Source organism: Fringilla coelebs, assembly GCF_963513975.1.
Source record: "Fringilla coelebs genome assembly, chromosome: 2".
Taxonomy (NCBI): Eukaryota; Metazoa; Chordata; class Aves; order Passeriformes; family Fringillidae; genus Fringilla; species Fringilla coelebs.
Genome location: NC_140029.1, coordinates 64,196,280 through 64,221,243, shown reverse-complemented (window position 1 = coordinate 64,221,243; position 24,964 = coordinate 64,196,280). Strand labels below are relative to the sequence as shown.

At 42.5% G+C, this 24,964-nt stretch overlaps 1 protein-coding gene across 1 annotated transcript in view; it reads right to left on the bottom strand.

The window, feature by feature from the left end:
• Positions 1-18,051, bottom strand: part of WDFY2 (WD repeat and FYVE domain containing 2) — a 58,694-nt gene extending 40,643 nt beyond the window's left edge. Inside the window, exon 1 of the mRNA XM_084227102.1 lies at positions 17,884-18,051. Within this exon, the coding sequence (XP_084083228.1) occupies positions 17,884-18,020 (137 nt within the window). The 5' untranslated portion in view covers positions 18,021-18,051. The remainder of the gene's footprint in view (positions 1-17,883) is intronic.
• Positions 18,052-24,964: the final 6,913 nt, after the last annotated feature.

The following is a 24,964-nucleotide window of genomic DNA, read 5'->3' as shown; positions in this document are numbered from 1 at the left end:
CGATTGCTTCTCATACAGAAGGCAGGGAGGGGAGGAACAGCTTTCCTTACAGACAGTTAAATTACTATGCAAAGAGACAACACGTCCAGTCACCTCAAGCCACGAGATATATGTCCCACAGATGAAAACCTAGTTTCAAAATCCATGCATGTTCTGCTGTGTGAAGCAGTTCCTCCTCCCACTCTCCTGTCCTGGTATCTGAGACATGCTGAAAACACCCAGGAATGACCTCACAATCCAGTAAGTCTTTTCCACATGCCATATCTAATAGAAGTAAACTGTGTCTTTTTATCAGGCACACACGGTGAGCTTTGGAGGGATGTTTGCAATTTCTGAGCAGTTATCAAGAAATGTAAATTATTAACAATCTGCAGCAGGTTAAGCAGTTTACTTAATTGAGAGATGTCCCAACTACTGAGCATCAGAGGGAGGCAGGGCACATGGAGGCCAGTATTTAGAATCAATTTTCATTCCAGTTGGAGGGGAGGAGACTAAGTATTAGACAGAGCTGTTCTGTGGACAGGATCTGGCCCCTAAAACAGATCAGATGGACAGTTTGCTCTAAATAACACCAATAGACAGGAACAGAAAGTTTACAGGAAAGACTGAGAGCAGTTATGACCTCGAACACTGCAGTGAACAAAGGGGTTGCTTTGGAAGTACACACATATTCATCATCTACACTGCACAGTGGAAATACAAGGTAACAAAGGCTGTTAGAAATGCAAAACCATATCATTCCATAAATGCATCTTTCCCCCTGGCACTGCACCTTTAAAATACTTGCTTCACACTCTTAAGTCTGAATGATCAAGATTTGTCTTTGCTTTTCCTACTCCCTTTTTCTTTTTTTCAGAGCATTTAAGGGATTTGTTTGATCAGTTTTTGAAAGGAAAATATTTCTGTAGAAGAAAAAAAAGATTCATGGTATGGCAGCTACATGCCAATTAAAAAGCCAGTGAACGCTGAGGATCTGGGTCCTACCTTTTCCAGTGGTCAACCATTAACTCTATTTAGAACATAGGAACCAAAAAGACAGTCCAATAGCCAGTTACTTCCAAGCCATGCTCTTAAAAGCTTAAAGCTTATTTTTTTGTACTCCCATCACTTCTCCCACACTGTCTCTTTCTCTAGCACCCTTCATTTTAACACACATTTCAACCACACTATTTCTCTCCCCAGAGTTTTGCCTCCAGCATCTGGTTCAACAACAGCTGACAGCGATTTACAAGTCTTGCTAGACTTAGCCTTTTAAAATTACTCATGCTATTGGCAAGAATTTAAGCTTCAGATGTGCATGTGTTTGTGAGAAAGGTGCAGATACTCCCTCTGCATCACTGTTTTTCTGTTTTCAGGAACATCCACTAACCAGCAGGTATGAGGCGACCAAGGTCACCTCTCCCTGGCAGCAGCAAGCCTTCAGCATTTGCACCCCCACAAGCAACTGCAGAGGTAGCTCACATTGCTCCTCAAGCTGCTGATGTTCCCTTCCTCACCGAGTCAGCTTTGAAGCAGCAGGGCAAAGGCAAATATTGCCACTCCCCCCACTCAATGCAAATGACAGAAAGTCTATCCATTTGATTTCCATTTCTCTACTGCTTGTAGCATCCCATCCCACTCCCTCATGTCTTGGAGGCATCACACATCCACCGTCTCTCAATTACTCGTAACAATTCAATGCATTTTAATAACATTTAAACAGGTTTAAAAAAACCTAGCAATAAACTGGGAATTACTGTGGGCTCCTGCTGGACCACAGAAGCATAGAGGAGGTATTTCAGGTTTTCAGAAGGCAGCACTTGGCAGATGAAAACAGCTAAACACACTAAATGCCTTTTCACATTACCAATGCACAAGGTGGTTTTTACCAATTTCTGGTGTCAAGGATTTTCCTGATCCAAGCTGCCCCATTTCACTTTCATATCAGCTGACTTGGATATTGATATTTAAGAGCATTAGCAAGGATGTGCAGCTGTTTCAAGTTCATGCAGGAAGGAAACAGCCTGCCTTTTTTGAATTCCAAATTGATAAGAGAAGAGTCACTGAGAGAATTAATAAGCAGGAAGGTGAGGAAATGAGAAAGTGAGTTGAGAGGACTTAGAGATAGAACACAAATGGAACAGAACAGCAGTAGGGAACAGGATATAAAGTACAAACAATACAAAGCCTGCAGTAAGGACGGCAGCAAACATCTGGTTCAGTAACACTCAGACAAGGAAACTGAAAGAGCACAGAGTTTTGGTAATAACAGGACTATCCAAATGGAGCTAACGGGCTGAAGACGAACCCTTCAGAGCCCAAGACCTTCCCACCACCCCAAATGCTGCGGTATCAGGGCAGCTTTGTGCATGTTGATTGCCTTTCACCAGAAGAAAGGGGAGAAGTCCAGCTCCACATTGTGCATTTACAAAGCAGCCTGGTGACATACAGGGCAATGAAAACCTAACAGCTGCCCTCCAAATGTGTAAATTGGAAAGTATTTCTCACATTAAGGCTTTTCTCCAAAGTGCAGTTGCACTTACCTTGATATTTCACAAATACAAAGTTCTTGCTCTGTTACTTGGGACACTAAATCCTTTAGGCTCTGTTTACTTTCAACAGACAGGAACTGGTTTTTGCAATTAAGACAAACAAAGGTTCACTATCTATTGCTGTGAAATAAGCATAGAGAAAAAGAAACAACAGTTTGGAAAAGGAAGTTATGACTATTGCAGGCTATCTGAATTCAATGTCAAGCGTTTTTCCCCCCAACTGCATACTGCAAAATATATTCATATTTTAAGGAAGAGAAACAGCTCCACTTCTGTCGCCTTCCTCTGCAGTGTTCATGGAAATTTTCAAGTCTCGACCCTGGCTCTTAAATTCCTACTCTCCTTTCTTCCTCAACTTGAGTCAAGTAATTACTGGGTCCCATGAATAAAATATTTTTCTGTTCAAAGCAGCTTAGCTTTTGAATAAACAAACACACAGAATCACACTTTGTCCTGTTTAGGAAATATTTACAAAAATAACTATTAGTGAAAGATAAAAACCATATGTTTGAAATGTTTCTAAATCAGTCCTGGGCATACAGAGAAAGCAGCACCCAAGAGAACTTAAGACAATTATACCAAACTCCAACAGGCCTAAGGTAAGAGCACAGGTGTGGGAGTTCTGCTTCCACTGTAGAGGTAGGGAGTGAAAAATGGGATTCCCATGAAACACGCCAGTGCAAGCCAATCCACACTATACACGCTTATCAAAGATGTAACAGTTACATTTTTTCATAGCGGTTATATTTTTTCATAGCATCCAGACTGAATACACACTGACTGAACAAGAAGTAAACTTCTCTGCAAGGCAGGATGGATAATCACACATTTATCCCATTTTTTCTCTCTACAAGGAAGCCTTTCTATTTCAACTTCCAGCTTTAGCAGATGATTTTTCCTAATTTTTTCAGATTAATATGTAAACAGATCATGCTGCCAAATAGCAACACCACTGTCACTCTGATTTGATTTCAGAAAAGAATATCAGTTTCTTGGGAAGGAGAGAGCTAAGCTAGATATCTTGTTCTGGTAATTTTTGTTATATCTACATAATTGATAGCTATTTGTAAGGTCAGGTAAACAAGACAAGGCTTGGACAAAAGAGATCTTGATAGTTATAGAACAAGCATCTCTAGCTATAAAGGACTTTCTATTGAAAATGTGCTTTTGAAGACTAATTTAATTATTGTGTCTGAAGTTTCCTTGCTTTTTTTAGGTAGAGGAGCTCACAAGCTATTGAGGTAGCCCATTTCCTCTTCACAGTTTCTTTGTGGCATCATCAGTTTTATTAGGAAATGGAAGTTTCTTATTTTCTGTCCTCCTTGAAGTTTTAGTACAACCTACAAAACCTATTAGAGTTTCCTACAATAATTTGGCTGCAATACCAAATGTATGGGCAGAAAACTGCTTGGGGCAAGGTCTGTGACCACTGTACATCTGTCTTATTTCAAGTATTTTCAGAATTGAAAGGAGCACAAATGTCATTTTTATGACTGAAGGTCTTTTCAAGGATGTAATGCTTAGGTAAAACTTCACAGCAGAGGGTCTCTGGATTTCCTTGATCTTCTTCAAGCTATGCTCTAGATTTGGATGGCCCTGATGAAGAATTCTCTCTTCAGCACCTAACGTCCAGCACTACGTCTGTTTCAGATGCAGATGATTGGTGACTTGTATTTCAAAACCAGTCATTACTTCAGCTTAGCAGTGTTCAATTATTTCAAAAATACAAAAGCAAAGCTTCCACGTGGCCTGAAACAGTGAAGGGACTGCCACATTTATTAGAACAAACCTGAGTACTTTTACTGGCAGGCACAATGCTGCTGCAATAACATGAAGCCCACTGGGAGGATCCCACCCCTGGATGGTCTAAGCAGAGAAGGAGCTGGCATGTAAGGAAGCATTCATGTCCCATCTCCCAGACATTCAGGACATGCAATGCTCTTCTCAAACTGGCCAAAGATACATCCCTGTGTGTCAGAAACAAAGGCTCATGGAGAAAACATACCTTGACAGCTATTGAGGAATGCCAGAAGATGTATCCACATTGGTTACAGGTCCAGTGCTTGGGCCTCCTGTGGTGCAGGAAGTGAGCACGGATGTCTGACTGGAGAACTTGGCCACAGAGGCCATGAATGCCACTTCAGCGCTCCAGCTGGGTTCCAGCCCTGGCTGCAGCCCTGCGGCTCACTGGCTCATGTCACACGCAAGAATTTGGCAAGCACATGCACTTCTGCTCGGCACGGGGGCCCTGGGAGACCTGTCCTCCTCTGGATGTCTGGTTGAAGTTATCTTAAGAATCTCAAAATACTTCGGTCTCAAATTCAGGTTTTTTAAAACTTACTGTTACAGATCTCCAACCACCAGAAATGTTTACAGGCATGACAGCTTCAAGGGCTGAGTCTTGTTTAAACCAGTGGCTTATTTGGTTTGGTTGGTTTTTTTTTAATCACAGAATGAATTTCCTGTAGGCAATCTGATACCCTACCAGGAGGAACAGCCACATGACCTGGGTGCTCCGGGAGATGTGAAACACACCTACATTAATAAGTGACACAGGCCTGGGACCAGCCTCTGGCAGTGAGGCCACCTGGCAGGGAAACAGCAGCTGCATGCGAGCCACGTCCTGGGAACAGTCCCTGGTACAAGCTGACTTCCAAATCCTGTATGGGCACTGTTAGATGCTGTGCAAACTGGCTTTGGCAAGAACAGTGCTTGACACCAACTACAAGACACCACAGCCAGTCAGGCCCCCATGCTTGAAATATACTCTTGCACTATTTAATTGATTAGAAATACAGTCACTATAGCTGCTGGCCATGGGTTCAGCAGCCCATTTTTCCCAGCTGGTTCATAGAGCCATTAAAAAAAGGAAACAGTATTGATTCCTGTGCTCACCATCTTGTTCAATACTGGGCTTGTCTAAAAGAACAGGGAAGTGAGAACAAGGGGTTTGCCGCTTACCCTCACAAGAAATCTTTCTTGTTACATTGTACACCTCAATAATATCTCAAGGTCGTCCATATTTTCCTACTTTCCCTCCTTCATTTTTACTAGTCTGAGGTCAGTATAATGGCATGGTGAATAATTGAATAAACACCATTGTTTGGTTTGAAGTTATCATACACAACAATAAAGGGAAATGAAACTCAAAACAAAAAGATGACCATTGCCAGGATAATGCTTCAGAATATCACAACAACCAGCTTGCAAATTAGGAGTGTGCCTTCAAACACAGGCAGAATAATTTATTTCTGGAAAAATACCATTGAGTCTGAGGTGTCAATACATGCACACACACAACTTTTTGAAACCACTGTTAGAACTTTCTAATCCACATGCTAAACATGAACACAGATCACTAAGCAATTACCCATGCCCTTTGCTTTTCCTGTCTCCAGAATTTTTGTCAGTGGTTGTTTATCTACATCTCCCATATCATTTTGTATACAAAACACTTGCCTACACATTTAATAGAGGTTTTGTGCTTAACAGCTGTATAACAGTTCCACTTTTTTCTAAAAGAATTTGACTCTTAAAACCATGTAAAAATGTCTGTTCATGTCAAAAAGTGCATGTGAACACAAGTTTGATTTTAGAGCACAGGAAAAACCATGGGAGAAAACAACCAAGGCAGAACAAGCCATTGGTTAGGTTTAGCCATGCTTCCCCCTGGTAACCTCAGTAAGTGCAATCCTTGGGCCATCCATTCAGGTGTGTTCACACCTCATAAAAACCAGACAGCAATGTTCATACCTGCTTCTTTGAAGAAGAGGCTTTAGGTCATCAGGTTTTTAGAAGAATGAATATAAGCTGTGATTAAAAGGATGCTGTGGATGAAACTAGTTGGCGATGACAACTTCTTGTAGGAAAGACATTCTGCGCTGTTCTTGTGGGCCAGCAAAGGCTTCCTGAAGATAAAGGGAAGCCCCATATCTCTCCTGAGGAAGACATCAAGGCTGTCACCATGGAGACATGATGAAGGAGAGAAAGTTAACAGATATGGACTCTAGCTGGCTCACAGAGTGATGTGGCTCCTTGGTCACCCACTGAGAACTTTGTTTCTTTCTTGTAACCAATGGGCAGTGAATATGCATGTTGAGCGAATGTAAATATCTTGAAAAAGTATAAAAGCAACACATTGCTATAATAAATCTCTCTTGCACCCTTCTGACGGAGTTGTGGTACTTTGTGCTGTGTCGTGCTCTATAATGACAACTTGTTGGCTTGGTTTCCTGATCACAAAAACTTATTAAGGAAATCCTCACCTGGCTTCTCTCTCATCTACCAAAGAATGAAGGAAGGAGGGAAAGAAGGAGCAAAAGCATCTGAAATCACAGAGGAGCTTTCAGAATTCAGATGAAAGTCATGCATTTTTCAGCCACTACAGCATGTAATTTTTTTTAAACCATCACTACATTCATAGCTCCCTTTCCCTACCACTTTCTCTGGTATATAATATGGGTTAGTGACAGTGTTTGTGGAAAAGCTTATTGCTGGAAACTGAAGGACCTTGACCAACAGCATTCACAGTATTTCTTATTTAACAAAAAAACCCCTACGCTTACTTTTCATCTTCCACTCCAAAATCAACACTTTGGAACCTGAATTAGTGGTACAAGCTACTGAGGGATTTCCTCCCTTCCCCTGGTCTTGTGCTCTCCAACCATATTAGCAAACATAAGGAGTGTGCAAAGGGCAAGACAAAAACAGAGGTCTCCAATATTCCCCCAGAGCAAAGCCTGCAGCTAGTCAGCCTGTAGAAATCCTGCCTGCAGAACAGCTGAGAGATCTCTGCGACAGCCCATCCCAACAGGGCTCCTCACTTGCTGGTGCTTCACAGCTCAGACTGACATGGTATGCCAAGCACCAGAGCAAGCTCACTGAAATTTTATGTGCTTTGGCCTTTTGGCTACAAATGAACTTGGCAACAACAGGGATCAGAGTTTCAAGCTGGAAGTTCAGTGGTTGTATGGGTCTGTCCCTGCTGGAAATCTGGCAGGATCATTTATCAGTTGATACTTTCAAAGCATGATGATGGATTAATTTATTCCCATTCATTTACTGGCAGTTACAGAAGTTTCCAAGAAGAGATCAGTTTATGAAGTCTGATTCATTTCCTGAAGACACTGAATTCTTGGTTGGAAATGGATTAGTGCTTATACATTGTGTAACCAACCCCTGTATGAAACAGATAATGCCAACTTTAGTGGTCTACCACCCACTGCAGCTGATACTCTTACAGGAGCTGCTTTCCCTGCTTGCTCCTGCCTGCGGGAATCCAGCATAGGTCCACTCTTAGCTGCCAATGCCAGCTCATGCAATCTCAAAAACTTCAGATGTAACAGAACTTAGAAAACTTGAGGTAATATCAGACAGCACTAAAAGTCTCAGCTGCTAAGGCAGCACACATGACAGCCCAGGCAAGGCTTTGGTAGACCCAAAATACTCTTTTTGGGCTGAATTGTAGTTGTTCTGACAGAATGGGACGTAGGTCTCAATGGAGCAGAATAAAATGTGTCACTTGACTGCTGCAAAAAATATTAACTTCTTAATTTCAGTAATTAAATTATATCAGGGGCAAATAAAGTCAAAGGTGTCAATTTTGATTTGACAGATTCATTACCTCTTCACCCTCTGCCCTCAGCACAATTAACGTTGAGACTGCTCTAGTCCTCTTTTCCCCATCTTAGTACTACCACATTACCCTACTTAGATCTCTAGTTTTTATCAGTAAATGTTTCTGCCTATGCTAAAATTAATTGCTCCCATGGCAGATTAAAAGAATAGAGAACATTTATCTCTAGCAGAAAAACACAGAACTATTCAGCAAAAACCCTTTCACCTCCCATTAAGCTCCTGGCCAGGAGAAAGCAGGCTATGGTGAAGCCTGATAAGTGCCACAGGAGTCTGAAGCAATGGGATCAACATGACAAGAACAGGCACAAGGACTCTATGCCTGATGTTGGAAAACAGCACAGGCATGACCTTTCCTGCTGGACTTCCAGTAACTGCAGAAGGGCAGTCATCCTTTGACAACTGCTGTTGGTGGAGCTGCTGAAAGAGTGGGTGAAGCCAAGGAATGATTCCTAAATCCAGACAAGACTTGTAGAGGACCTCCACTGACATCAAAATGCTGAAGCCAACCCTGCATGCAACAAAAGCTAGGCTGGATCACCGGCCACTTGCCATAAAGCTGAAAGCATCTCCTTGGAAATCCTACCTTTATTCTATACAACTCAATGCACATGGTGCTGCAAAACATAAAGCCTTTGAAATGTCAATTTGAACCATTCATTGGATGACTACACAGCCCACATTTGCTCAAGCAAAACAGAGAGCTGAGAGGAGAGGCTGAGATTTTCTCTGCATCGGATGGGAAAAAGGAATGGGGTATGGGAATGAGAAGATATTGATTAATAACACTTAGGATCAAGAAGAAAATGACAAAGTGATTATAATTTGGGACATAAGCAAAATGAGTGCAAACTTTAAGGACCCAAAGTGTTCCACAAAGCAGATGCACCTCTTGCTTAATGAAATAAATAGGGCAGGAGATCTTTCTCCTGTTTAATGCCTTTATTAAAAGTCAGCTCGGGTGGGAAGAATTGATGGGTCACGCTCACGCCGCTGCTGCTTCCAGGAGTGGCACCGAGAAGGAGGAAAAATGCAGCTTTGTCCACTGGTCTGCAGGCAGAGCTGGGAGTTCCATCCTCACGAGAGCACCAGGAGACTCCCATTTTTTCGGTTTGACATTTAGGGTCCTCTTTCAGGCTGATGTCTTTTAGGTTATGGTGAGAGGTAAAAAGGGTCTCAGCGGGCACTGGTTCTGTTCCTCACATCCAGACATCACTTCGATCTCTTAATTTCATGTTGGCTCGTTGTTTTTAGGGGGTTTTGTTAGGTTTAGTGAAATATTTCTTCATTTGCATGTTAGTCCCATCGTCCCCTCTCCTTCACTGTCTGGGGGGCTGCCATCCTCCATGCAGGGTGGTAGAAAAAAGGGGAATTCTCAACAATAGGGAATTCACGACCGACTACTAACAGTGGATTACAACATGAAACTATCAACAAGGAACAGTTAGAACTCCCCCCTGGCAGCAACTGGACCAACCTGTGAACTCTGCAACCTTTAAAAAAATGGGTAACTTTTTTTACTCATAACACTTAAAAATATAATTAAAGCTCTATCTGCCATTATAAGTGAATTTGAAGCCAAAGGTAAATGTACCACATTTGCACTCACTGCTAGAGGTGTAAAATCTCATTTTCTCTCACATTCTCAACATGGGCAAGGATCTTCTCTCCATATCCCTTCAAGACAAAGCACTGTACTTGTTCCGTCACCTGAATCCAGATAATTCAACCTGATGGCAAAATAGGCCACTTCACATTAGGACAGCCTTTTCTCAGATTTCTCTCCACAGGACTCCACTCCTAATGAAACCATGATTACATTCTTTTAAAGGTCAAAAGCATTGCTTTCTGAGGCTGATCGATCACTACTGTTATTGCAAAAACCTGCTAAGTACATTGATCGTTCACCTCACAGTAGGAGGGAATGGTACAGGACTTGGAGAATAAAGACAACATTAGACAAAACTTTGCAGTAAACTTGGCAGCAGAACAGCAGCGCTTTCTACCCAGAACTGTGCTTTGGCATCGCCTTCCATTCAGTGCTCCAAACCTTAAGAGTTCCCTGAAAAACTTAATTTAAGTGGTGAATACGCATGATGTGACAAGCAAAGCCCATATGTTCAAAGTCTGGCCAAGGTTAGTTACACAATGCTATTTCCTGCAGCCTGACTAAGAGAAAAATTGAAACAACACATTTTTTAGCCCAGCCTCCACAACTGTTCTCCTCTCATGAGGATGAATGCAGTATTTTGTCCATCTCAAATTTTGGCACAGTCTAATTTGTAAGACATATTATTTGTTTTCTGGTAGTCCAATATCAATTTTGGCCATTATTTATGCGCAGTGCCAAGCCATCAGGCATGCAGATTGTGACATATGAAGAACCCCAAGAGATGCATATGGCTTTGTGATTATGTAAAGGTCCCTGCCTGGAGGGTTGTCTGGTAAACTTGCCCTCTCCTGCTTCTTCTTTCACAAAACTGTCTCTTTCCTTCTCCAGGCTTGCTCACCCAAACTGCTTGCAAGGGTACCTTCAATTCCTGTGTGGATGTGGATTTCCCATTCCCACAATTTCTTTATCTCACAAAAGTATAAAGAAGGAAGCTTTGTTTTCTCTTTCCTAAAATGTTCCATATAGGACAAGGCTCTGCTGAATAGGCTGCACCCCACTGTGCATCCTCAATACTCCATGGTTCCTATTCCCTGCCATGGTGCCCCATCCCATCCCACCACATCCAGCAGTGCATGGCTGTATCCATCACTCCTCACACGGTATGTAGAAGGGAAACATCTATGTTTTTTCTTGCTTCTGGTCTTGCAATAGATTGCATTATGGACTGCTTCAATTCTTATCAAATCCCTGGGCAAACACATGCAGATACCAGAAGTTTTATACAAACCCATATTTGTACAAACTCATATTTGGGCAGAGTACGATGAAGCAAAAAGAGCAAAGCAGTGTTTTTAGATAAATAATCCTTCAGTGTCTGAGAGGTTACAGTGCACAGAACACAGCGATGCACAGAAGACACTTGTACAAAAGCCAGTTGCTCCCCTTAGGGCATTGCTCATCATTTAAGAAGCTTTTAGAGCTCCTGACCAGGAAGCACCAGGAAGCACCAACGCAGTGCCTTGCCTGCATTATGCCCTCCTATTCTCTCCTTTCCATTTGATCTCTAAGCTGCCAAGTATTTTCTGACTTCTCTCAGGGCTGTTACAAACACCATTTTACAAAACTTGTGCCACTTTTTGAGCAATTCTCTTCCACGTAGTATCACACAGCTAAAAGACCTTGCTGGGAAACCTATACACAGATCAGTGTTGGCAGATACCACGCAGGCACCAGCGCAGCTGGAGAGAGGAAAAGAAAAGTCTGTCTCAGTAAACAAAATAGTGTAAAGCAGCTCAAACAAGCTACTGACATATTTCTATTGTACTACAATGGTCACATGCTATTTGAGACCTTCAGTCTGCTAAGCGACCCACAATGGAAGGTCAGCCTTACTTAAATAGCTCAGTAGTTTCAAAACTGTTGCAATTCCTTTAGTTTAAGGTATTGCAGCCATTTTGTGTTGCAGCATCACTGCCTCCTCTAGACATCTTTATCTTGAGGAGAAAAACCAAGAAGTTTCCTGCAACAGCGCATTTTTAGTTATATGCCATCTCTGTACTGCATGGACTCCATAACTGGCATTTGTTTTTCTTTCAGGGTCCAGAGGCCACACACAGAGGTGGCATTGTGCAGTCCCTTCTTGGCGAGAAGCACCGTTCAGCTGCAGAATGGGAGAGACTGCAGGGGAAGGTCACCAAGCCTGAGAGATGTGAGACACTGATGAGAGATCCAGTCTCTGTGTAAACAGATGCCAGGGAAATTAAGATGGGGTCAGGGAAGACAAGCAGAAAAATGAGAACTGGTTAATACGGGAAGCAGATGCAACATCCCAAAACTTGCTGACACTCAAGAACACCATTCAGTAACAGGCAGAAAAAGAGGCTACCAGGAGGCAAAAAGAAGGTGTGTTAAGTAGCTCCTTTTACTTCAAATAAAGCTTGTAAGATAAGATAAATTCACCCACATCTTTTATAGAAGGAATAATCTCTTAAACAGAGAGGGGATTAAAAGCCATTGCACCTCTAACTCGAAAGGCTCAAGCACCTAAGGTTCCACTCTATCATGCTGCCCAGCTGTGCTGCTGAAGCTGGGTCCAATTCACATCAGAGCACATTTCTGCAGCTGTTGTCTTGCAGTTAAAACATGAACTTTGTCACGTGGGCCCCTTAGTTCAGTATGCCAGGCGATGCAACTGAAGAATTTTCATCAATCTGTGCACTGACCTGCATGAGCTAGTAGTTTCAGGACAGCTCAGATCAGAGAGATGAGACTAAATGTTTGTGCTTTAAATCTTTAACTGACACACAGGAAGAGAGCATCTTAAGGCAAGGGATCCACAAGCTTGGACAAACTTCAAGAGGTGGTGGCAGAAAGTGGCGCAGAGAGTTAAAAAGCACAACATTGCAAGGTCTCCCAACAAGTTAGTAAGTGGAGTTTATTACTCCCAACAAGCACTCAGCAAGAGACATTTTATGTGCAAGTCTCAGATTCTGGCATCTCAACAGGATACATATTAGCCAAATCCAGAACAAGTACTTTTCAACATCTGCAACAATGTCTGTTTCCAAGCACTTTTGGACCTCCTATCTTCTCTCTTAAGCCTCTTGCCAGCATCCGCTTTTTCCTTGCAAACAGCCAGCACTAACCTCCACCCTGACCTTTATTCCAAACACACACTCATCAAATTACAACATATCCAAAAAATTTAGTTTAAAAACACACACAAAATAAAAGAGCAACAAAATTCCATCTATAGCACTAGGTCTCTTCAATTCCTATTAACAATTTTATTGGTGACTGATGCTTTTGTCAAAATTTAAAGAACCTCCAGGCAGGAACAAGTCCTTTTACACTTGTAAAGAGCATCCACAACTTCTGCCCTGCTTGAGTTACTGCTCATACTGCAATCACCTGGGTGTGAAACCTACAGGCTTAGACTGATAAACATACACAGACAGCATCAAAATCGGCTCTCACAGCACCTGCACTTCTGCTGTGAACCAACAGCCACACACAAGGCAGAGCAGAAATCAGTGATGTAACCCTGTGCTTAGATAAGAATTACAGACCTGTACAGCAATCACACTGCTGGGCAAAGCAATCACTTTCTACCACTCCTCCACAGGAGAAAGGAAACTCAGTTTACCAAGGGTCTGCAGTTCCTTGCACCCTGCTTAAATACAGCACTGTGTGAAGAATCCCACCTTTCCATTACAGCTTTTTCACTGGCATGAACTATGACACTGTATGCTCAATGTTCTGGATCTGGACAGGAAAACCACAAGGAGAAAAAGATTGCTTTTGATATACTTGAGGGTGGAAAGATCACCGTTCTCCATGTTAGAAGTCATGTCAGCCCAAAGCCAAAGACAAATCCCAGATTTCTTGTCACATACACATATTTCCATTCCTAGCCCACTGTTAGTTTAGCAAAGAGATTTTTATTTACACAAGATGGACATTAAGATGTTGTGCCCCCTAAAAAACCCACTCATTAGCACACCCAGAACACAAGCCTTGGACAACAGCTGAAGTCCACATCTGTATTTAAAACCCTCAAACTCTAAACCAAACCTAGCAATACAAGCTCTGCAGTCTTCTCTATGTGACATGAAGACACTAATAAGATAAGCAGTCTGGGCTTACTGTTTATACAGTGATCCATACGAAGAAGCTGAGACAACCGAGTTCAAAAACAACTTCAGATAATACAAGGTAATGGAGAAGACAAAGGTCTCTACTCCCTTAATAATTGAAAAAAAAAAAAAAGCTATGGGATAAAGAGATAAATATTTTTTCCTATATCTTGTGACCAAGAGACTAGAATGCCCATTTTTTTTTAAATAAAAGGAATTTGACAATTTTCAGTTGACTGTGAAAACTTTTACTTCTTGTGAATAGTTCAAGGAGAACTGCAACACTTACATTGACTGCAACACCTACGTTTAGAACGTGTGTGGCATGGAAGTGAGCACAGAACTCCCACCCACAAGAGGGCACAGACCAGAGTTTGTAATTACCAGGAAAGCTGTTTACACCAGCCTCTACAAGTCTTCCTCACTTAGAATCCAGCTAGGGGTAAAAAGAGGGCTGTTGGCAAAGTGCAGGTTTACCACGATGACACTCAGCCCCTCCTGCCAGTCTCACACGGTGACACATGATCAGCACATGGGTGACATACAATCAGCACATCGGAGGCACTGCGCATCGGCACCCACAGCACTGGCAGGCTCTTGAGAAACACACGAATGTGCCAGCAGCGAGCAGAACTGCTTGCACTGAGAGCTGGGTGAGTCAGTGCACCTGTCCCACCGTATCCCATGCTCAGGTAAGATTAATGACACTAAATCTTCTCTGGAGCATGGAGTTAGAGATGTCTGAACTTGACATGCCAGTGACCTACTTTTCAGACATGCCCAACACCCACGTCTCCCTCTGAAGGCAACAAATGACAAGGATGCCCTGCAATTTTGAAACGGTGGTGCATGCTTTTAATACTGAGGAAGATGATGATAGCTTAAAATCAGCTGTGTACATTAGGAAAATCCCACTCTAGCTTCACATGAGCATACACTGCTATGGATCACTCAAGACTCTACATGTTTGGCTAATATGTCTGTTGATTCCATGAGTTTGCTAGCAGAGAAAGAGCATGGATGAAAGCTAGTAACTTCTCAGAGTTATCCTGCATTGGATTCATACATTCTGGATATCAAATTTTGCCACTATTTTAACTCTCACCTGTCTATACAGGTGCATCTTTTTTCTTAGAAGAAAAACACAAAATATCTTATCCCTCCAATGCATACCAGCTGTACTGTAGATACAAGCTCAGTCTATTTTGCCCAGATATAGAATTAGAAAACCCACTAAGATTAGGACACAATGAACATCACTCAATTATCACAAGTGACCAGGATTCAGAAGAGAAAATCTATGTGCATCACCTGTACAAATGACACATACTAAAAAGGAATTCCAGCCCTGTTGGGTACACAAAGTTTTGAGATTCTAGTTAAATATGTAAACCCGCTTTGTCCCCATTCCCCCCCACCCCGATTCCTTGTTTTCCCCCCACTTTGTCTTTCTTTATAAGGAATAACCACGCTTTCTATTATTACATAGTTTTCATTTTATTTCTTAAAATATATGCACGTATGTGCTACAAACATGCATGGCTATATAATCGATGACTATGTCTGCAAGCTATAGCTAAATCCACTTTTGTGTCTTTTAAAACCAGATAACACCACTGGTGTCACACAAAACTGGGACCAGAGACCAAGCTAGCTCCTGCTTTTAAAGGTTTAGGTGTACAGGGCCACATCATGCAGCAAAGAAAACCTTTAAAGTGGCACCTAGCTGTTGCGTATGCAAAGATGACAAGCAACTTCAATAATGATGTCTTCAGCCATTCACCAGCAAAACAATTCCTCCTTCACTTACAGAAGATGTCCCAGCCTGAAGCAATTGCTGGAGATGGCAAGTCATTCCAGATAATCTCTGCAGAGGTTTCAGAACATTTTCCTCATATGAGCAGCGCATCTCAGAGGCTGGGAAATGTGGACACAACTCACTTATTTGGTTAACAAGTAATGGGACAGATAACATCTCCACAACGATCTTTAACAGTTTCCAGGAAGCTCTAAAAGCCCTCCACATTCCATGGCCATTAAACAACCACATCAACACTGACAGGAGAAGGCAGGTCCAAACAGGAAAAGGTGCCATAAGGATCTGCACAAGTCTAATCATAATACATGGGTATTGAAAGTCTGACAAATTATGCTTTCACCCCAGGTAGCCTAAAACCTACAAGTTAGACTCCCAACCTCCTACTCCTTCCAAGTCAGTTTTAGACTCCTAATCTTTTAATTACAATAAAAATGTTAATGCAAGCAGGAAATGAAAGACCCATCAACCAACATCATGTCTGAATAAGTAAAAGGCAGAATCATAGCTTGTAGCATGTCAAGGATGCTGCAAACAAGTCCCGCAAGAAAGCACATCACCTGGCCAATTCCTTTAAAGAGAAAATAGCCTGGGAACCTCCAGACTTTCCTAGCGTGAAACTCCTGACTTCTTCAGTGCTTGTTCCTTGAAGCTGACATCTCAGCTACTAGTGGAAATAAAGATGTCATCAATCAATAAAGCCTCATCAATCCCCTTCCCTACACAGAAATATCAACCTGGAGCATCAATCTGTCATCAACAACTAAAGTTACGTATTTTTGCTAAGGTGGGGGAAGATGCAGAGATTGAGAGAGACATCTATACGAGAGGAAATAAATTTCAGGGATATCTTCTTAAAGGTAAAAAGAATTGGCTAAGTAAGCCTAACAACCTACAATGAACCGAAACAAGCTCACTCTTTATTCAATGTCACTTTAAATACATAAAAAATGTGAAGACAAAAAAATTGTGATCACATAACAATGTAAAACTCTACTTAAAAGTTCCTTTGACCTTATACTTGTTTTAAGTAGCTCAGCTCCTCTTCCTAGCAGGCATATGAGAGTTCACTTGGAGACCTCAGCTTAGGTGAACTTAAATGATCTTAAATTTGCACATACTTGACAGCTGAAAACTAAGTCACAGTTAGGACAAAGATGAAAGAAAATATTGTCAGTTTTTCAGAAAGCCTGCAGAGACATAAAAGCAGACACTCAACAGAACAGGCATCCATGAGAAACAGTCCATCCAAATACCTGTGAGTATCAAAACATATTGACATGCTGGACAACAACACGTGTCTTTCAATCTTAGGACACAGGTTACACAGTACACCTGAGCTGCAAAGAAACCCTGCCTAAAATGACTATTTATGGACACTGTAAGAAAAATAAGCACTTATTTTTAAATAAAAAATTTCCAAGACAGAATTTTGAAGCTGCAGAGCTGAGTTAAGTTTGAGCTCTTTCAGAAGAGACAGAGTTGCTCCTGGGCAGCCTCAGTCCCTCCGAAGCCCTGCTAAAGGGCCTGAAAGCATTCTCCTCCTTGGCAGCTTTTCAACAAGGGATTTAACTCCAAGATCTTATCACCGATACATGGTATTTTTAAACAATTACCAAGAAACGTTTGGAGAGGGAAAACGGGAACCAAAACTAATGTTTCAGCCAATGCCACCACAATCTTCAGGCAAGGTCAAAGATCTCCACAGACTCTCCGGCAATCCTCGTGATGAAGGGGATCTCAAATCCCATTTTTCCCACGCTAAGAAAAGTCACTCAAGTCCTGCAAGTTCCAGCGGCGCCCAGCCCGGTCACTGTCCTGACCCGCACAGCGGCGGAGGAGGAGTGCGACACTACGCCGGAGACCTCTGCTCCAGGCTCCTTCCCCTCCGGGACGTGATGTGTCTGCCTAAAGCAACATCCCCACGCTGGACCACCGCCACCTTGACGCTTGCCCGGGCTCCGAGCAGTGGAGTCTGCAGCGGCACAAGGATGCTGGTGGTCTGCCTGCACCATCCCTCGCCGGCGGGACCCAGCACCTCCCCGGTGTCGGGGATCACCGTCCAGCACCCCGCGCCGCGGGCCCAGCACTGCCACCATCACCGGCAGCAGCGCTGGGAGCTGACAGACCCCGCCGCACGCCCGCTCCCGGTACCTGTCTTCCGAGACGCTGATGACCCCGTCCTCCTTGGGCACTATCGCTGCCATGTTCACCACCTCCTGCGAGCCCTCCACTTTGTTGAGCAGGAGGGGCTTGCGAGTCAGCGCCTTGGGCTGGGGCTCCGCCGCCATGGGGCCGGCGGGCACCGCCGCTGCCGCCGGAGGAGACTACGGCCGGGGGAGGGAGGGAGGCGGCCCGCACTGCCGAGGCGGAGGAGGGACTTGCCGGAGCCGGGCGCTCCCTGGGAAGCAGGGACAGCGCGGCGGCACCGCCCCCGAGCGGGCAGGGCCGGGCCGGGCCGGGCCGGGCCGGGCGGGGCGCGGTGCGGTGCGCGGAGGGGCGGGAAATGGCGGCCGCCCGCCGCCATCTCGCAGAGCGGGGCTGTGGAGCAGCGCCTTCGCCAAGGGAAACCTGCGGTCCGGCGGGGGTGTGAGCGCACCTCCCCTGCCAGGGCTGCCCTCCCTGCACCGCGGGCTCGCCCCAGGGGCAGCCCGGGGAGCATGTCCCTCTCTGACCCGTCGGCACCGTACGGCTCCGTGCGGTCCGTCCCCCACTGCTGTGGCCGGCCGGCCGGGCGGGCGAAAAAAAACCCCAACACGATTAAAGATTTAAACAGAATGTTGCGCAAAAGTAGCTGCATCTCTCTGTTTGCATTTTCCTGTCTTAGTTTTTCCTGGGAGTGAAGGCAAACATGGGATTTCTGCTGCTGCTTTAGACAGGGATGCTGGCAGGCAGGGCTGCACCGCGGCGCCAGCAGAAATTCCCTTTCAGAAAGCTTATTCCTAAGGGAAACGCTGCAGACTTCCAGCAGCTCGTTTTCATCAGGCACCTTCTTTTCACTCGCTTTTCCTGACAGATTCATTGAGCTCCAAGAAAGTCAGATCGCTTCCCCAAAGCTCTGTGCTGAAACCGCTGAAAAGGCAGCTTCCTCCCGAGGCATATGCCAAACTTTCATAATCTGTCTCGAAAGATTCTGGAAAATCATGCTCAATGTCTGAGCTGCTGTCCTACATTGCAGAAGTTGTCAGCAGATCGGAAAGCGCTATTTCAGCTGCAACTTTACATTTACCCACACTAAGCCCACCGAGCAGCAGTTTTCCTGAAAAAGAAAAAAAATAAAGTCAGGTATGAAAAAATCCAAGATAGGAGATTAATTTTTTTTTCCAGGAGTAGAATACAGCAGCAAATCTTGACTGCCCACTCACATTTCTGTTGCCTATGTAGTAGACAGAGGCAACAGAGGGTAGATAAAGTCAATTCCTTGTGACAGAAATGAAATTTCACCATGTTTAGTCATCTCTTTGCTAAACAAACAAGCAGTGTCTGCAGGACCACAGCAAGACATTTAAACTTTCTCAACTCAACATGACAGGTCCACAAGTGTACTGTAGAGGGAAAGGTCTGGTCAGCAACAGCTGAATTACAGGAAATGAATATGCAGCCTCAAACTATTTCCCTGAGGATGTGTGATCGGACTAGATAATCCCTCTTCCTCATCATTCTTAGAAGGGAGCTACTGTTGAAGAGAATAGTAGTTTGATTTATCAAAATTGAAGAGTCAAAGACCCACCTTCTTTCTGCTGTGGATGATCTTGCAGTCCTAGGCCAGACCTACAGATAGAAATGCTTGTCTCACTGCTTGGTGAAGTATGAGGCACTCTTTGAAGATTGATATGCTTATTAGTTTTCAGAATATATCTAAAAATGTCTTTTAAACTGAAGTCTGGTAAGATCTACTGACCTTTCAGTAGTTTGCTCTCAAGATTAGACATTTTGGGTCACTGCCAGATAAACAGTGGCTGAGTGTATGCTGGAGACAGCAGGCTGCAGGCTCTTGGGAGACCAGAATTCATTTTCCAAAAAGGCTTTTAAGGAAGAATGTAGTTGTGAAAATGAGTGTCTTGATAGGCAAAGGTGTGGGTCACGGGACTAGAAGGAGTTGTTTCAGTTGCCTACTGAAACATAACTCTTCCCTATTATCTTCTCTCTCTTATATCCTTAAACAGTTCCAACTGCTCCTTCAAGGACACTGAAAGGCAGGCATACATTTTGGACAGAAGTGAAATAGTAATATGATAAAATCAAATATATGCTTTATGGAAATGGTTGGTCTTTGGAAATAAGTTAACCTTTGGGGAGAAAGGAAGGAGAAAAAATTAAAAGGACAACACAATGCAAGAGAGATTCCAAAATTCCAGTGGCAATTCAAGATAAAATTCTTGAGGGCATTTTTTTAAAGCTTATCTGTAATGGTGATTTCCTCTGCAAGACCAGGAAAGTACTTGAATAATAGAAAGGTGTCCTGAGGTTTAGTACATCATTTTACCAGGTGTGCAAACTTGAGGTCAGTGCTCTACTCTCCCTGATGAGATAGGGAGATAGGGTTGAGAAATTATGGCACACAAGAGCAATTTTGCTATGACTGATGGAAGAAAAAGTAATGTATGGAAGCGTGGGGAAAGAAGTATGGGAGACAGAGAAGAAATAAAACAATTTCAAAGTGAGAACCTGGAGCTTCCTCTTGCATTCTCCCTGACAGGCTGAAAGAGTATTGTGATGGTGGAAAAGGCATGGAAATTACCAGCAAGACCTCCCAGGTCCACCACTGTCACACAAAACAATAAAACACCTTTAAAAAACAATTTTCCTATAATGACAGAAAGTTGGTAGCATGTCTTGTGTGATAGTTCAGACAAAGTTAGAATTGCTGTAGACATCAAGTTTAATGAGAGAGAACTTAGAGAAGCAAAACTAGGGTTGTTTAGAAAAGCATTTCCCCATATAACTGAAAAGAAAAATCAAGCAAATAAATCTCATAAATACTTCTTAGAATAACTTTTTTTCATTTTCTGTCACAGCTTTTAGGTTAGATTGCATGGATTAAAAATATTGCTAGGACTGAAAGCAGGATAACTTAGTATCCGAATCTGAAGCCAAGAAAAGCAAGCTTATTCAGTTATTTTTCTGCATTAAAAAAATGTTGTAGGATTAAGAATTATAAAATGCTCCTCTGGTATTTGCTTTTTTGCAGGAAATTGCAAAACTTACAGGATGGCATCCTTTAAAAGTTCTATTTCTTGCCTAGTAGGTATGCTTGGATTATATGAACTTTCTTGGAAGAGTGTACCCACTAGTAAGACAGAATGAAAATCAAGCTGAAAAATGCAGCTTGCTTTATATCAAATGAATATTACCTCATCTTTGGTTCTTAGTGTCATTTCTCTTACTCTGTGTTCTGGCATGACACCACGGTAAATGAAACATCCATCCCTCTGTTAGTTTTGGCCTTTCTATTCTTGAGGCGGGCTGACTTTCCCTCTTTTGATTGGGGTAGAACAGAATTAGGCTCCCTGCCTCTAAGCAGCAGGGTGAGGACAGAACACCCCGGGGAAACAGCTGTGAAGGTTCCGAGTGATGCATTCACACATAATGGAGCCTCTTTTCATGCCCTCGTAGTGCACCAGAGTCTCAAAGGACTTTCTCCAATTCCTTATCTGCAGTCTTGTTTGGAGCTCAGGAGTTGGAGCAAACCGAGTTCCCCATCTTCTCTGGCAATTTGCTTTAAAAGCTTCTCTCTGGCTCCATCTTCTGTTTGGTTGCTTGGGTTTGGGATTGGTTTTTTATGTCTATTTATTTTGATATAAAAGGGTGAGACTCTTCTAAGTTTTAGATACTGAAGTTGTATTAAAAAGCAGGTAATCACATCTTGTGTGATAGTTTAGAGAAGCAGAGAGAACCCCGACCTGCAGATGGAAAGAGTGGCCCAGAGAGGAGAGAGATGAAGGTTCCCAGCTCTGCTGTCAGCCCTGTATTTACAGATTCTCCTGTTCTGCAAAGTTGTTACTCTGGTTACAAGATGAGGTAAAATCCTTTGACCAAAAAGCATAGCAACATGTTCTGTTTTGCTGTAATTGTACTTTTCTGCATAATTATGACCATTACATGATCTGGCAATGTAAGTGACATCTCTCGTACATTTCAGCTAAAACTATCAAGCACTGGGGCCATTGAGTAGGCATAGGACATTTGATAAACAGATCGGGTCTTTTTGTGGGTGTTTTGAAAAACAGACCTTTTACAAAGTGCTCAACAATAATAAGAGTGATAGTAAAAGTCATGAAAAGAGGCCTCTAATAAAGAAAAACTGGTTTATGGTGATTAATTTTTAGGCCCAAACTATTCATGCCCTTTTGAGCCATTAAGTAATCTAATTCCAGTTGCTCTCACCCTGCAAGAAGGGAACTCGTGTGGGAGTAGCACTTTGACTGATTCAGTGCTGAAACTTAAAATTGCTCTGTTGACAGCAAGCCAGATTTTGGCTTTTGAGGCCTCTTACTTGGTCACCCATGCAAAATCAAAGAAGTTATATACACAAGAGATAACCACATAAAAAAGGTAAAAACCATTTGGCAACAAACAGAGTGCTTCTCAATAGTCATTGAATACAGTGTTCTACTCTCTCTCATGCTTTTCTTCTCTGCTAGTTTGTAAACTAAATGTTTTCCAGCTTTACAATATATGGGATTTACAATTTCTTCTATACCTGCACTTCTATGCAACTGCAAAAATGCATGCTTAAAATTCTCTCCTTCTCCTATTTTGTCATCAGTGACAGCCTTCATAAGATAGTTACTGAAAAGTATTTTTAATTTCAGATGCTACATCATTCTTGGAAGACTGTGGGAAACAAATATAGATGAGCTCTTTATATAGGATGGCAAACTTCATGAAGAACCAAAATGTTCTGTGGAAATTTGCTTGTCCATCTTGCTTAAAAATATGAAACTTGTTACAAAAAATGCACCCTCAAATTTAACCGGTGGTCTTTATTTTACTACAGGTATTTATCAGTCACACAAAGTAGTGTACCACCTATCACATTTCTAAAGCCCTACATGCTCATTGGTACAGTTTTCTTCTATATTTTATTAGTTTCTATTTATGTGGCCATTGAGAAAATGAGGACCTATGAGAAACAGAGCTTGAATCTGCTCTGGATCAAAGTTATGGAGAGAAAGATTAGCATTAAAAAATAAACATGTCAGTACCACTGTGTAGCACCTTCTCGAGAAAATATATACTCATTTTTAGCTGTCATGCAAGTGCTGTTGGCTTTGTAACTGACTGTGAACATGTGAGAACAAAAAAAGTGATGCTGTGTCAGTGTGTGGGCTGCAAATGAGAACTCCTGGCTCATACATTTTGCCCCATAAGCAGTTCAGCCATTGTATGCAGTCTTATTGCTGTTTCCTTTGTCCTCATTGATCCTGCTATAGTGTTACTCACATTTTGGGCTCCCAACTTTCTGTAAAAATCCTCTGTAATTTAATTCACTGTCTTTTTGGTAGAACATTCTAACCACTAATTCTTCTAAGCTCATTATTTGCATATTTTTATCGTCCTAAGGACTAAAGACCTTTCTTTTTTTCTTCCCTAAATCTTCCCTCTGTGATATTGAAGAATGATAAAGTATCATCAGCAAACACAATTTTGTATCTGGAAAATGCATTAAAATCACCTATATAACCTGCATGAAAGGTAAATAAATTTGTCTTACATAATGCATGAACTACCTAAAAGCTTTGAAGTATTTCCTTTTCTTTCATCTAAAGTCTGCAATAAAGAACATATCCAGGGAATATCAAGGAACAAATTCTTACAATAACTTTTGTACATTTGGCTTTCTTTTTTTTAAAAATTTTTCTCACTTTTATTGCACATGGGTCTACAGTAGATGTTGTTAGATTGACAAAATGCTTTCAACCATATGAAACCTCCCAAAGTTCAACAAAACCAAGTGCAAGGTCCTGCACCCAGATCAGTGTATTACCAATACAAGCCAGGGGATGAATGGATGGAGAGCAGCCCTGCAGAGAAGATCTTGGGAATACTGGTGAGTGAAAAATTTGATATGACCCAGCAATGTGCACTCACTGCCCAGAACACCAGTCACAGCCTGGGCTGCAACAAGAGCAGTGTGGCCAGCAGGTCCAGGGAGGTGATTCTCCTGGGCCTCTGCTCTGCCCTTGTGAGACCCCACCTGGAGTGCTGCATCCAGCTTTGCCATCCCCAGCACAGGAAGGACATGGACCTCTTAAAGCTGGTCCAGAGGAGAACCACAAAAATGGTCAGAGGTCTTGAACTATGAGGAAAGGCAGAGAGAGTTGGGAGCTGTTCAGCCTGGAGAAGAGAAGGTGCCAGGGAAACACTATTGCAGTCTTTAAATATATAAAGGAAGCCTGTAAGAAAGACAGAGAGACTTTTTACCAAGGCTTGTGGTGGCAGGACAAGTGGCAAAGGTTTTAAAATGATGGAAAGCAGGTTTAGATTAGGCATTATAAGAAACTTTTTGCAAGGAAGGTGTTGAGGCACTAACATGTTGTTCAGGCACTAACATGTTGCTCCATCCCTGGAAGTGTTCAAGGTCAGGTTGGATGGGCTCTGAGCAACCTAGTGTAGTGGAAGGTGTCCCTGCCCATGGCAGGGGGCTTGGAACTCAGTGATCTTTAAGGTCCCTTCAAACCCAAAGCATTCTGTGCTTCTATTATCTGAGTGTACAAAGAGAAAAACAAGAAAACTACTATTAAAACAAAAACTACTATTAAAATAAAAAAATGTTTATCACTTGTTAATATTGAAAGTACCTTTGAAGAAGGAATGATGGAATAATTAAAAAATACAAAAAGTCTGATACAACTTATGGCCAAAAGATCTTAGCAATGCTACTGCTAAAAAAGCTCTGGCATAATTTTAATACATATTTTCAATAGAAAGTTTTTGGAGCTGGGCAGTTTTTTTGCAGTCAAGCCATTTTTACTCCTTATTGCCATTACATGGAAAGCTCCATATTGAACAAATGGAGCATCTGAATCCTTAAAAAATATGTGGAACCCTTGCAAAGCTGCCAGTTTTGTCAACTCGAACCTGTGACAAAAGATTGTTTTAAAAGCTTGTGGTTCCTAAAGCAGGGCAGCTGAACTTATCCCTCCTGCAGAAAATTTTCTGCAAAGAAGTCCCACAAGCAGCTTGAGAGCAAAACTGCAGAAATTTCTGTGTATACAGGGACTTATGACTC